The sequence below is a fragment of the Erinaceus europaeus genome, chromosome 9 (assembly GCF_950295315.1).
Source record: "Erinaceus europaeus chromosome 9, mEriEur2.1, whole genome shotgun sequence".
Taxonomy (NCBI): Eukaryota; Metazoa; Chordata; class Mammalia; order Eulipotyphla; family Erinaceidae; genus Erinaceus; species Erinaceus europaeus.
In genome coordinates this window covers 30,574,493-30,587,654 of record NC_080170.1, presented here as the reverse complement: position 1 = coordinate 30,587,654, position 13,162 = coordinate 30,574,493, and the positions used below count along the sequence as shown (strand labels likewise).

The 13,162-nt window shown below is 47.3% G+C and overlaps 1 protein-coding gene across 3 annotated transcripts in view; it reads left to right on the top strand.

Moving 5' to 3' along the window:
• The first annotated feature begins 1,082 nt into the window (after window positions 1–1,082).
• IL12A (interleukin 12A) overlaps window positions 1,083–13,162 on the top strand; it is a 30,804-nt gene continuing 18,724 nt past the window's right edge. The window contains exons 1-7 of one of the 3 annotated variants that reach the window (XM_060197584.1): window positions 1,083–1,564; window positions 2,021–2,175; window positions 4,990–5,103; window positions 6,344–6,385; window positions 6,475–6,516; window positions 6,609–6,752; window positions 9,357–9,960. In XM_060197584.1, the coding sequence (XP_060053567.1) occupies window positions 1,117–1,564; window positions 2,021–2,175; window positions 4,990–5,103; window positions 6,344–6,385; window positions 6,475–6,516; window positions 6,609–6,752; window positions 9,357–9,509 (1,098 nt within the window). In that variant the 5' untranslated portion in view covers window positions 1,083–1,116 and the 3' untranslated portion in view covers window positions 9,510–9,960. Of the gene's footprint in view, window positions 1,565–2,020; window positions 2,176–4,989; window positions 5,104–6,343; window positions 6,386–6,474; window positions 6,517–6,605; window positions 6,753–9,356; window positions 9,961–13,162 lie in introns of those variants that run through there. The other 2 variants (XM_060197583.1, XM_060197585.1) reach the window with 2 other exon arrangements.

Genomic DNA, 13,162 nt, shown 5'->3' with positions numbered 1-13,162 from the left:
TCTCTGATGCTGTCACTGGGGAATTCAGAGACAGAGGTATGGGAGAAGCATTTAGAGCTTAACATTTTACACACGTGTGACCGTTCCAACAGTGGGAGTTTTATCAGCTTTGAGCGGATGATCTGTCCGGGTTTGGGGAGAGGGGTGGGGCTCATGTCAACAGTGTGAACCCCACCTGGGGACAGGCACAACTTTTCTTTCCACTTGTCTTCATCATGCATCTTCAGTAGAGGCTGACCCTGCCTGGTGTTCACAGAGCACCCCAAAGCTCCACTGTGAAGTCCCCAAGCATGAGCATCTCCCTACCCATGGAAGCTTTGAGTGGTGACCAAACACAGCCCTTCCTCCACACACCCAGGGTGACTAAGTTTGTCATGGAAATGAGTGAACTGTAAAGTCCCACTGCAACTCAGACCCAGCACATTCACAAAGAACTTCTCCTGCAAAGCCCCCCAGACTCCCCCACCCCCAGGCCCATGAAGGAACAACCTCCATCCCTCTTTCCTGAGGAGGTAGTCAGCAGATCATGCCCAGCTCTGCAGCTCCTGTGAGGTCTAGGCCTCGCTCTGACTCACCCCTAGGGCTCATGCTCTCTAGTCATCTAGACACCCTTCCATCTTGCACCCTCTCTCCATCCCAAACCCTCCAAGGTGCTTCTGCCCCTTAGAGCAAAGGGGCGCCACTCAATCTAGGCATGCGCAGTCCTAGCCCCACCTTATTGCCGCCCCCTCCCAGCCTGCCAGAGGGCATGACCCCAGTGCCCCTCTCTACCTCACTGCCTAGGCTGCTCGCCCTTGTCCCCTACCCCCTGACCCCGCCACCTGCTCCCTACGCCACTTGAGTGTCTCGCACCCCGTCGCCCCACTGCTCCTGCTGAGGTGCCCCTCGTGGGCTCCCCCCACCCAGCCCTCGGGGTTTTGTGCTCCCCGCTCTAGTTCCAAGGGCCCCCTCCTGGAAGGGTGAGGAGTTCGTTCTCTATAGAGAGATGCAGAGTCAGCCGATTTCACCCCGTTTCACATGGAAGATCCTGCCCACAGGCGCTCCGTTTGACTCGGGGTGCCCCCAAGGGGCCAGCTCACTGCGGGAGGGCGGCGCGTGGCGCAAGGGCGCCCCCAGATGAAGGAGCTCGGCCCCGCGCAGTGGGCGGTGCTGCAGGGGCGGGGCTGCCAGGGGCGCGGCGCGGCGCGGCGGGGCCGGGCCGGGGGGTTGGGACGGTTGGGGGGCCCGAGGGTCGCGCCTGCCGGGGACCCCAGCGTGGGGTCCGCACGCGGATTTCGCTTTCGCTGGGGCGCGGGGGCGGCGTGTCCCGGAACCGCTGCAGGTCCCGGCGAACCCGAAAGCGCGCCTGAGGGCCCGACCCACGTGTCGCCGAGACAGAAACGGGACCCCGGCGTCAGGGAAAGTCCTGGGGCCTGGGAGCCTTATAAGAATGGGGCCCCGGCCGCCTCCCAGTCACCGCCCTCACCTGCCGCGGCCGCAGTCCCGTCCAGGAGCGCCCAGCGGCCGCGTCCAGCCCCGAGCCCGCACCGTCCAGCCAGGCCGCCCAGCATGAGCCCCCAGAGCAGTGAGTGGTCGGCGACCCCCGATGCGGCGCGGGGTGGGGCGGGGGGGTCAGCGGGAGGAGGCTGGGACCAGAGGGCTTAGACGGGAGGGGACACCTGTGCACACTTACAGTGCACTAAAACCGGGACGTGGAATGCCCGGTCCACATTCCACCCAAGGCCCCTGGGCTTCAGAGTGAAGCCCCCATCATCACCTCACTGGTTACAGAATCCCAGGTCTTGAGTCTTCCCCACCTGGCCTTAGTTTCCCTATTTGTGAAATGGAGACCCGTCGTTCCTCTAAGTAGGGGATGCTTAGAAAATATTGACTTCTCCCAGGAACGCCTTCCTAGGACTGGAACCATCTATTAAGTGTTGAAGGACTGGATTGTGGAGGGTGGGGGTTCAGAAGAGGCTGAAGAGGAGCCAGGCTGGTGGCCAAAGTGGGTGCTAACCTAGAGCCCCTCGCTCCCCTCCAGGCCTCCTCGTTGTGGCCACTCTGGCCCTCCTGAGCGCCAGCGACCACCTGAGTCTGGCCCCGAGCATCTTTGTAACCTCCGAGGAGCCAGGCATAGCCCAGTGCCTCAGCCGCTCGCAGAAGCTGCTCCAGGCTGTCAGCAACACGCTACAGAAGGTGAGCCCTTCCGTGTCCTTGTCCCAACCTTCATCCTCACTAGGGAAAGGGAAGAGACAGCAGGAAAATCTTAAGGTTTGATGGGGAAGGGGGGTGGCGGGCAATTTTATGTATGACTCAACGAAAGCGTCTTAATGAAACTGTCCCCAGAGGAAGCAAGAGTGGTGATAAATTCCAATGGCATGCATTTGTAGTATGTCTACACAGGGGACAGTATCTATCCAGTGTCCCTGTGGCCTGCCAGCTGGGATGGTGTGGTGTCAGCCCCCACTGTCTCCGAATCATTTATAGATCTGGGAGACTTTCTCAGGGCAGGCATTGTTGGGTGAGAGGCACGAGTGGGCCGGACCTGGCCTCTGAAGTTCACTAGTGCTCAGTGCAGGTGTGCAGTTCCCCTCAGAGCCAGTTCCAGACACCTGTGACAGCGTGTTTCCAGCCTGCATTTTCTAGGGGAGAGCTAGCAAACCAAAGTCACAACTGACTTCATTGGGATACCTTTTTTTAAAAAAAAAGATTTTGCATTTTAATGCGAATTTCCTTTTAAAAGTCCTCCAACATCTATTGCTTTTGCAACAACCACTGGAGACAGATGTCTTACAGGGTGTCCTTTTGCCCTCCGCTCTCTAGTAAATCTTTCCTGAATTGCGTCTAGCTTATTGCTTTATGAATATCTTAAAATAAGCTCAATGCCACACAGCCTTCATGAAGCTCTTTTCTAATCTTTCATAATGCACTGCCGATTGCTCCTTGCAGTCCCATCAATCTTAATTAAAAAGGCAGCTTACCAAGTGAAAACTGCAGGGATAAGTACTTTGGATCCCTAAGAAAGGCACAGTATGGCTAAAATTTTGGAGCTTGAGTTCAGATGAATGCTGTTCATGAAAAAGCTGACTCTTTTACTCCTAGAGACAGCACTATAAAGGTCAAAAGATGGTAGGACTCAGTTTGATACTTTTTTTTTATTATTTCAAATCTCATCCCTCCATCAAATTTGGTGGTGCACATCAACTGGCTGCTGCAGGAAGCCGGATGCACTCGACTCACTGGCCACATTCAGCTCACAGATTTGCAGCTGAACCCCTGATTTTTGTGTTTTGGATTTTAAGTTTGATGCCATTGTAAAAGTGGGTCTTTAATCAAAGAACCCACATTTCCAGCTTCTCTTGAGAAGATCTGGAGCATCGCACACTGAGCTCTATTCCCGTAGCTGGCTCTGTGCAAGCTGCTCAGGACTGTGACCAAAAGGTCAGCTTGGCCACCCCTAAGAGCAGTACATCCACTTCCTTGTCACTACTGTGACAGCTAACCACACACTCCGAAGCATCAGCACATGTTTGATTTCATGTCTTTGGAGATCAGACATCTGAGAAAGATCTCATGGGGGTTGAGACCAAGGTATCAACAGGGCTCGACCCTTCCTGAGGTTCTAGGGAGAATCCATTCTGTTATCTTTTCCAGCTTCTAGAGGCTTGGGTCTTTTTGTCTTTTAAGCCAGCAAAGACTGGCTGTTTTTTTTTTTTTTCATGTGGCCCCACTCTGCCTAGAACTTTTCTCTGCTACACTCACCTCTCCACTGTAAGATCAATCCAACAACCTGAAATTTGTTTGCAAACTTGGTTCCTCTTTTCTTTTTTTTTAAATTTATATTTATTTATTTATTCCCTTTTGTTGCCCTTGTTGTTTTATTTTTGTAGTTATTGTTGTTATTGATGTCATCGTTGTTGGATAGGACAGAGAGAAATGTAGAGAGGAGGGGAAGACAGAGAAGGGGAGATAAAGACAGACACCTGTAGACCTGCTTCACCGCCTGTGAAGCGACTCCCCAGCAGGTGGGGAGCCGGGGGATCGAACCGGGATTCTTAGGCCAGTTCTTGCGCTTTGCACCACGTGCACTTAACCCACTGCGCTACCGCCCGACTCCCTTGGTTCCTCTTTTCATGTAACAGCATATTCATGGTTCCAGGAACTGGGAGGTAGATACCTTTTTGGGGGGGGAGTGGGAAGAAGAATATATCCCCTCCCCACCAGGCAGAGATTTTAGACTTGTTCCTAGACATCCTCTGTACTCTCCTACCTTGATTCTTAGCTCATACAGACTTCTCTGTCAAAATTCCTTCTTTCTCTGTCAGTGACCCATCTGGGCAAAGTGTTTGCTCTCCTCCCAGTTCCTCCTTGGAAACTCTCTTCTCACACCTGTAACCTGCTGACTGTTTCTTAGCCATTTGTATGCTTGATTATCCCCACTGCTGAACTTGGAACGCTGGAGATATACATGATCCCCTTCTTGGTCACTTGCTTGGACATCTTGTATGATGCTTGCTCTTCTTAGGCTGCTGAATGGAAATGGGAAAGGGATTGTGATGTCCAGCTGAACTTTCAGTGGCTTCTTAATTTAAATAGTTGTATTCAACAGTGCTCTCCTATGTGCCTGTAAAAGAGAGTGACAGAGAGAGAGAAAGAGACTCTGTTAGTCTTTAGGGCTGCACCTTTGTTTCATCTCTCCGAAAGGTATACTTGAACGAGACATTCCTCACATAGAGGTGTTTTGGCAAAGGGCAGAAGTTTTTTCCCCAGGAGCAAGTATCAGAAGCTGAGTAGAGTGGCCTGCTGAAATGATTGATTGTATTTACAGAAAGCAAGATGTATCACCAAGAGATGCATCCTCAGTAATAGGAAGGGAGGGAGTGTAAATAACCTCTGTCCTTTGTCTCCTAAAGGTTCTAGGGGTGGGGGTCAGGGCAGCTGCTCTCCTAGGCCCAGAATGCCAGCAATCTTATAAATATTATAAACCTGTTTTTCCTTGTGTTTCCATAGGCCAGACAAACCCTAGAGCTTTACCCTTGCAGCCCTGAAGAAACTGATCATGAGGACATCACAAAAGATAAAACCAGCACAGTGGAGGCCTGCCTGCCCATGGAGCTGGCCATGGTATGGCTGGGTCTCCTCTCTGAGTGTGTGTGTGTGTGTGTGTGTGTGTGTGTGTGAGAGAGAGAGAGAGAGAGAGAACAAAACCTCACCTTCCACCAGCAGTGGCTGCACTGCTGGCCTCCAGCATCAGGAAACATAAGCAGGTCTCACTTTAAGTTTGTTTTCCCTTTTTTAAAGTATTCTTTTTTTTCTTTTAATTTTTAAATTTTTACTTATTTTCCCTTTTGTTGCCCTTGTTTTTATTGTTGTTGTTGTAGTTATTATTGTTATTGATGTCATTGTTGTTAGATAAAACAGAGAAATGGAGAGAGGAGAGGAAGACAGAGAGGGGGAGAGAAAGATAGACACCTGCAGACCTGCTTCACCGCCTGTGAAGCGACTCCACTGCAGGTGGGGAGCCGGGGGCTCTAACCAGGATCCTTACGCTGGTTCTTGCGCTTTGTGCCATGTGCACTTAACCTGCTGCGCTACCGCCCGACTCCCTTTTTAAAGTACTTATTTATTTATTATTGGATAGAGACAGAGATAAATTGAGAAGGGAGGGGGAGATAGAGAGGGAGAGAGACAGAGACACCTGCAGCACTGCTTCACCACTCCTGAAGCTTTCCCTCTGCAGGGGGGGACCAGGGGCTTGAACCTGGGTCCTTGTGCACTATAACATGTGCACTGTAACCAGGTGTGCCACTAGCCCCTCAGGTCTCACTTTAGAAATTAGAGTTGAGAAAATGATTTATAAAAACCCATTTGCTTTGTGACAACACGAGCCTATAAACACTATGATGAAAAATATTTCAGGTGGCTAAATTTGTAATTGTTATCACAATATAAAAATAGGTACGTTTGACATGAAGTCAGAAACTGTCTGTTAAGAATAGATGTGATGGGGGCCAGGTGGTGGCGTACCTGGGTAAGTTCATGTTACGGTGTACAAGGACCCGGGTTCAAGTCCCTGGTCCCCACCTGCAGAGGGAAAGCTTCACAAGTGGTGAAGCAGGGCTGCAGGTGTCTCTCTTCCTCTCTCCCTCTCCCCTATCAACTTCTGGCTATCTTTATCCAATAAATAAATAAAGGCAATAAATTTTTTTTAATGCTGTGATGTATGATTTCTCCCTCTAGAACTAGAGGTTTCTGGTGGCTCAAGGAGCTCTTTGTCACAACCATGGTCAGAAAAATGAAGCATTTCAACCCCTGGTGTGAATGAGCAGCATACAAACATCTGATTATTTATTTTCTCTTCTAGAATGGGAGTTGTGTGACCTCCAGAAAGGCCTCTTCTTTGATGGTAAGGTACAACCATGGTCAGAAAATGAAGCATTTCAACGCCTGTTGTGAATGAGCAGCATACAAATATCTGGTTATTTTTTCTTCTAGAATGGGAGTTGTATGACCTCCAGAAAGGCCTCTTCTTTGATGGTAAGGTATAAGACTTCCCTCAAATGTGTGTGTGTAGGGGGGAGCTGTTTTAGCCCCTCTCACTGGCTTCTTGCCCACTGTGTCGTTAGCAGGATCTATGTCTTAGCAGTATCTATGAGGACCTGAAGATGTACCAGCTGGAGTTCAAGACCATGAATGCTACGCTTCTTATGGATCCCAAGAGGCAGATCTTTCTAGATCAAAACCTGATGATGGCTATTGGGGAGCTGATGCAGGTAAGGCCCAGTCTATCCACAAGGATCTCTCAGCCTTATGCCAACAGCCAGCCATCCCTAAGAAGCATCCCTCTTTAAACCCCACTTCTGGCCATCCTGAGAAAGAGTCTCCCTACACCTTTTGCTGAGTATATCACACACCAGTTCTGTAAATGTTTCGTTATGCAATGCCTACAGCCACCACAAGGGGTCTTTATGGAGGAGGAAATGGAAGCTTAATGAGTTGCCACTTCCTGGAGGTCACTCAGCTTGTATAGCAGGCCTGCGATTAAAATCCCTATTAAAGGAACCCCACTGCACCTGCTTCCCATTCACCCCTAAAGCACGCTCCTGGGCATGCTGGCGGGTGGCAGCATAGCATGGAGTGGGCAGACAGGCTGCTTCCCAGGGTGACCTATTTGAACTCAAATGCAAGTAATTTTCTATCACCTCAACACACTTGTGACACTTATAGACAGGAGCACACTGTGATTTCTCTGAATCATGGCTGTGCATGGTGCTAACACAGAACACAGCAGTCTCATAAAAATGCATGTGGGGCACTAAGGTGAAAATGTGGTATCAGAGACTGTCATCTGGAACTTATTTAATTAATTAATATAAGATTTATTTTTATAAGCAAGAAAAAGACTAAGAGACAAGCACTACTCTTTAAGTGCTAGAGATTGCATTTGGGGTCTTTGACATGCAAATCCTATGCTCTAACACTGAGATCTCTCTCTGGTCTTTGACCCAGGGTTTTATTTTACTTTTTTTTTGTGTGTGTGTGTGTGTGCCAAGTAGCTTACATGGAAGACAGTAACTATCATGCCTTACTAAAGAATGCTGGCTGACAGGGGGCTGGGCAGTAGTGCAGTGGGTTAAGTGCACATGGTACAAAGTGCAAGGACCAGCACAAGGATCCTGGTTCGAACCCCCGGCTCCCCACCTACAGACAGGTTGCTTTCAAAAGCAGTGAAGCAGATCTGTAGGTGTCTTTCTGTCCCCCTCTCTGTCTTCCTCTCCTCTCTCAATTTCTCTCTGTCCTATCCAACAACAACAATAGCAATTAACAACAACAATAACAACAAGGGCAACAAAATGGAAAATATGGCCTCCAGGAGCAGTGGATTAGTAATGCAGGCACCGAGCTCCAGCCATAATCCTGGAGGCAAAAAATAAAATAAAGAATGCTGATAAAGATATGTAAATTATAGTTCATACCCATGGTTTGGGCGTTAGAATCAATTCCCCCTGTAATCAATAAGCCTACACCATTTACTCCTCTCTGCCTCATTTTCTTCCTCTATAGAATGAAATGATTTCATTTACCCTGTCTTTTAGGCTTTTCATGAGATACATGTGAAAGCTGACCCCTGTACAAATACAGGCTGTGCATTATTGTGTTTTTGTTTGTTTCAAATCAGTGCATTGCTCAGCTCTGGTTTATAGTGGTGCTAGGACTAAACCTGGAAACTTTGGTGCCTCATACATTAAAGTCCTTTTTTGCATAACTACTATGCTATCTTCCCAGCCTTTCATTATTAAAGGGCTAGCAATGGGGAATCCATTGCCAGGTTTTATTTATTTATTTTTCCTTTTGTTGTCCTTGTTGTCTTATTGTTGTAGTTATTGTTGTTGTTGTTATTGATGTCGTTGTTGGATAGGACAGAAAGAAATGACGAGAGGAGTGGAAGATAGGGGGAGAGAAAGATAGACACCTGCAGACCTGCTTTACCGCCTGTGAAATGACTCCCCTGCAAGTGGGGAGCCAGGGCTCAAACTGGGATCCTAACGCTGGTCTTTGCGCTTTGCGCCACCTGTGCTTAACCCGCTGCACTAGCGCCCAACTCCCCCACTGCCAGTTTTATCAGACATAAACGGGTGTCTCAGTGAAGAGCTCTGTTACTGATTTCTTTCTCTTCTTCACCTACTCCTTTTTTTTTTTTTTAACCACAACACTTCTCAGCTCTGGCTTATGTTGGTACTGGAGACTGAAGTGGGCCTCACCCTCAAGCATGAGAATCTCTTTGCATAAGCTTTATGCTATCTACCCCAGCTGTCACTGATAAATTTCTGACCCAAAAGGTCCTGTTCTAAAAAGGACCAAGCTAAAATAGAGAAAAAAATTTTTTTAAAGAGAAAGAGAGGGAGGGAGAGGGGGAGTGTTGTTAAGGTTCGGGGGCTCCAGCAGGCCGGGCCAACTTCGTGGCGGTAGACAGAGACAGAGACTCGGGGACACACGGCTGGGCTGAGAAGCTGCAGTTTAATCTTTATTCACGAACGGGCAAATCACCACACCATGTGCTTCCCCATCATTCTCCCTCCGCTGCTGCTGCTGCTGCTGCTGCACTGGACGTCCTTAGTATAGGGGGCGGGGAGAAAGGGGGGGGGGGGACGACTAGCAAGGGCCAAACCAATTCTCTCAGAGGTCGGAGGGAAGGGGAGCAAACCAATATGAAACATACCAACAGGGGAGAGAGGGGGGAGGAGAAAGGGAAGGAAAAGGAGAGAAAATGAACCAGAACACATTCTGGCATGTGCTGCACCAGGTATCAAACAGGGGACCTGGCTGTTTTAATTTTGGAATATTACATATGTCCTGCTCAATATTCATTTTCTTAGGGCCTGAAGTTGAACAGTGAGAACACGTCACAAAACCCTGCCCTGGAAGAACTGGATTTTTATAAAATGAAAACCAAGCTCTGCATACTTCTGCATGCTTTCCGAGTTCGAGTGGTGACTATCAACAGAATGATGACCTATCTGTCCTCTTAAAAGGCTGTGGTTGCTCCCTGCCTTAAAGTCATTTTTATAAAAATTTGAGCCAAAGAAATTGAAAGGGGTGTGGCTTAGGAGCAGTGGGTGGGGGGTGGCTGAGTTAGTCCTGCTTCCTCAAGGACAGTAATTCTCACGCTTGTTTACAGTTGTCACCATTCCTGATTTGAAGGGTGGTGACTTGCTGGACACATGATGCCTTTGATCATGCCCATTTCACTTTTGCTATAGATATTTTTGTTTTCATGAGAAAATTGCTAAGCTGGGAAAGTGTTTTCCGTGAGTGTTTTTCTTTTTCCTTTAATAGAAGAGCCAAAGTTTATAAGCTATTTCTGTACCAGTGTGTTTATAGAAACACTCAAGCTTAATTTATTTTAAAATATTTATTTATATAATATTGTGTTCATGGAAGTATGTGGACTGTTATATTTATTTAATATTTATTAAAATATTTATTATCAAATGGATTTCAGAAGCACCTTATGTTGTACTAAAAATTAAATGATGGAATTAAAACAAGTTTTGTGCCTTTCTAATGTAGCTGGACTACTTTAAGCGATAAAATACACATTATTGGAAAAACTGGAGTCTCGAATAAGATCTGAGTAACATTACCTTAGAGAGCTGCAGTGTTCTTATCCATTCCCTATTCCCTTTAATCTGTTTTAAAGTCTCAGTTGACTATGTAAGTTTTAGTACTGAAGCCAATGAGTTACAGTTTTTGAAGAGTATAATTATTTTTGTCCAATATCTGAATCATAAGTGTCTCTCTAATAACACAGCCTCATAACACACTATGCATTAGACAAATACATAATAATAGTATCCAACTGGGCAAACATCCACAAGAGGCCTTCCAGTTAAATTATTCTAATTTTTGTGACCCTTTGGAGTCTCAGGGGGGAAGCTGATCTCCATTTGTTCTAAATTGCACAGAACTTCCGCCTGAACTGCACAGATAATTGCCTTGCTTTGGCTAAAGCGATGTGCTCTTAATGACCCAATTATTAAACTCTATCTTTTTAATTGTCAAAACCTTATGAACTCTAAAGCTCACCTGACAGAATACCATGCAATTTCATCACTCTCATAATCACATTCCCCCTTAATATAAAATATGGAAAGGCCACAACTACTTAGGGTGAATCCCTTCCCACCAGACCCTCAGTCTGCTCCTGTGAATTGTAGAGGCTGTGTGCACCCAGCTCAACTCTGAGGCAGCTGTATTCCCTTAAGATTCTCACACCTGGGAGTGGGGCAGTAGCGCAGTGGGTTAAGCGCACATGGCACAAAGTGCAAGGACCCGCGTAAGGATCCCAGTTCGAGCCCTGGCTCCCCACCTGTAGGAGGTCGCTTTGCAAGTGGTGAAGCAGGTGTGCAGGTGTCTTTCTCTCCCCGTCTTCCCCTCCTCTCTCCATTTCTCTCTGTCCTATCCAACAACAAAGACATCAAATAACAACAATAACTACAACAATAAAAAAACAAGGGCAACAAAAGGGAATAAATGTTAAAAAAAAAAAAAAAAAAGATTCTCACACCCAACTGATAAGTACTGATAACTCTTCAGAAGATGGATGCAGGGGACTCCTCCACACACTTGGCTGGACTTCAAATAATTCACAGGTGTTTCTTGCCAGCAAGTGCTGGGGTGGGACTTCGGTTTTAACTGTGGGGAGGGAGGCTTGCTGGCCTCGTGCAGTCAGACTCATGTGGGGCAGTGGCAGCTACTGTCCCCTCCAGGAAAGGTGGAAGAGTCCAATCTATGAGGGGTCATGTGCAAAAGCAGCAGCAGTGTGTGTGTGTGTGTCCCCTCCGGTTTCTAAACTGGCCATGACACATACTTCACAATAGGACTGCCTAAGTCAACACTTGACACTCCACCCTATTTTCCTTGCCAGCTTGGGTTTGCAAGCTTCACAAGCAATGAAGCAGTACTATAGGTATCTCTCCCTCTCTCTCTCTTTCTCTCTCTCTCTCTCCATCCTCATCCTCCCTTTCCGTCTCTATGAAAAACAAAAAATGAGAGCACTGGATTTGTTGTGTGGGTACCAAGACCTGGCAATAACCCTGTTGGGAATAAAAAAATTGATAAATAAATCCCAGGCCCTAGCTCAGTACATGCAGTTAGAATCAGCACAGAAAAATGTGGAGGGAAAGAAAGACACCCCATACAAATACATTTCCTTGACCAAGATCCCCCGAACAGAGCACTACATCCCCCCTAAAAAGGTTTTCCATGCTGGGGAGACAGCTCAGCATTAGACAACAGGACTTACAGTCCCTCCAGGCCAACTCACACTGGCTTTTCACCTGTACATTTCTAGTGGGATTTTTCTCTTCATTGGCAGCTCATTTTTACTACTCTTGTAAAATTTTCTCCTTTTTTATGTGAATGCTTGCTTTTATTCCTTTTTATATATTTTCCCTTTTGTTGCCCTAATTTTTCATTGTTGTTGTAGTTATTGTTATTGATGCCATCATTGTTGGATAGGAGAGAAATGGAGAGAGGAGGGGAAAACAGAGAAGGGGAAAGATAGACACCTGCAGACCTGCTTCACCTGTGAAGTAACTCCCCTGCAGGTGGGGAGCCAGGGGCTCGAACCAGGATCCTTACATCGGTCCTTGTGCACCACATGCACTTAACCCACTGTGTACCGCCCGACTCCCTAAAGAGACCACTGTTTGCTGGCTTCATTTTTTTTTTTTTTGCCTCCAGGGTTATTGCTGTGGCTGGGTACCTATACTATGAATCCACTGCTCCTGGCAGCTATTTTTTCCCCTTTTGTTGCTTATCATTGTTGTCACTGCTGTCATTGTTGTTGGACAGGAAAGAAAGAAATCCAGAGAAGAGAGGAAGACAGAGAGGGGGAGAGGAAGATAGACACCTGCAAACCTGCTTCACCGCTTGTGAAGTGAACCCCCTACAGGTGGGGAGCCAGGGCTTGAACCAGGATCCTTTATGCTGGTCCCTTGCTTTATGCACCTCTTTTATGGTGAAGATTGAGCGGTGGGGCCTCAAGCCTGGGGCATGAGACTCTTTTGCATAACTATTATGTTAATCTCCCTAGACTGAAACCATTGTTCTTTTTGTTTTAAATTTTTTTTATTATCTTTTTTGGATAGAGACAGAAATCAAGAGGGTAGGGGAGATAGGAGAGAAGGAGAGACACCTGCAGCACTGCTTCACCATTTGCAAAGCTTTCCCTCTGCAGGTGGGGACCAAGGACTTGAACTGGGGTCCTTGAGCACTGTAACGTGTATTTAACCAGGTGCGCCACCACCCGGTCCCTTTTTTTTTTAAATTTTTAAAAATATTTATTCCCTTTTTGTTGCCTTTTTGATTGTAGTTATCATTGTTGTCATCGTTGTTGGATAGGACAAAGAGAAATGGAGAGGGGAGGGGAAGACAGAAAGGGGGAGAAAAAAAGACACCTGCAGACCTACTTCACTGCTTGTGAAGCGACTCCCGTGCAAGCGAGGAGCCAGGGTCTCGAACCTGGATCCTTCCGCCGGTCCTTGCACTTCTCACCACCTGTGCTTAACCTGCTGCACTACCGCCCAACTCCCTCCCCCTGAAGATTTATCTTTAAGGGAGGGAGGGAGGAGAGATACTAGAGCTCTATTTAGGTCTGGCATGTCGTACTGGGGTTTGA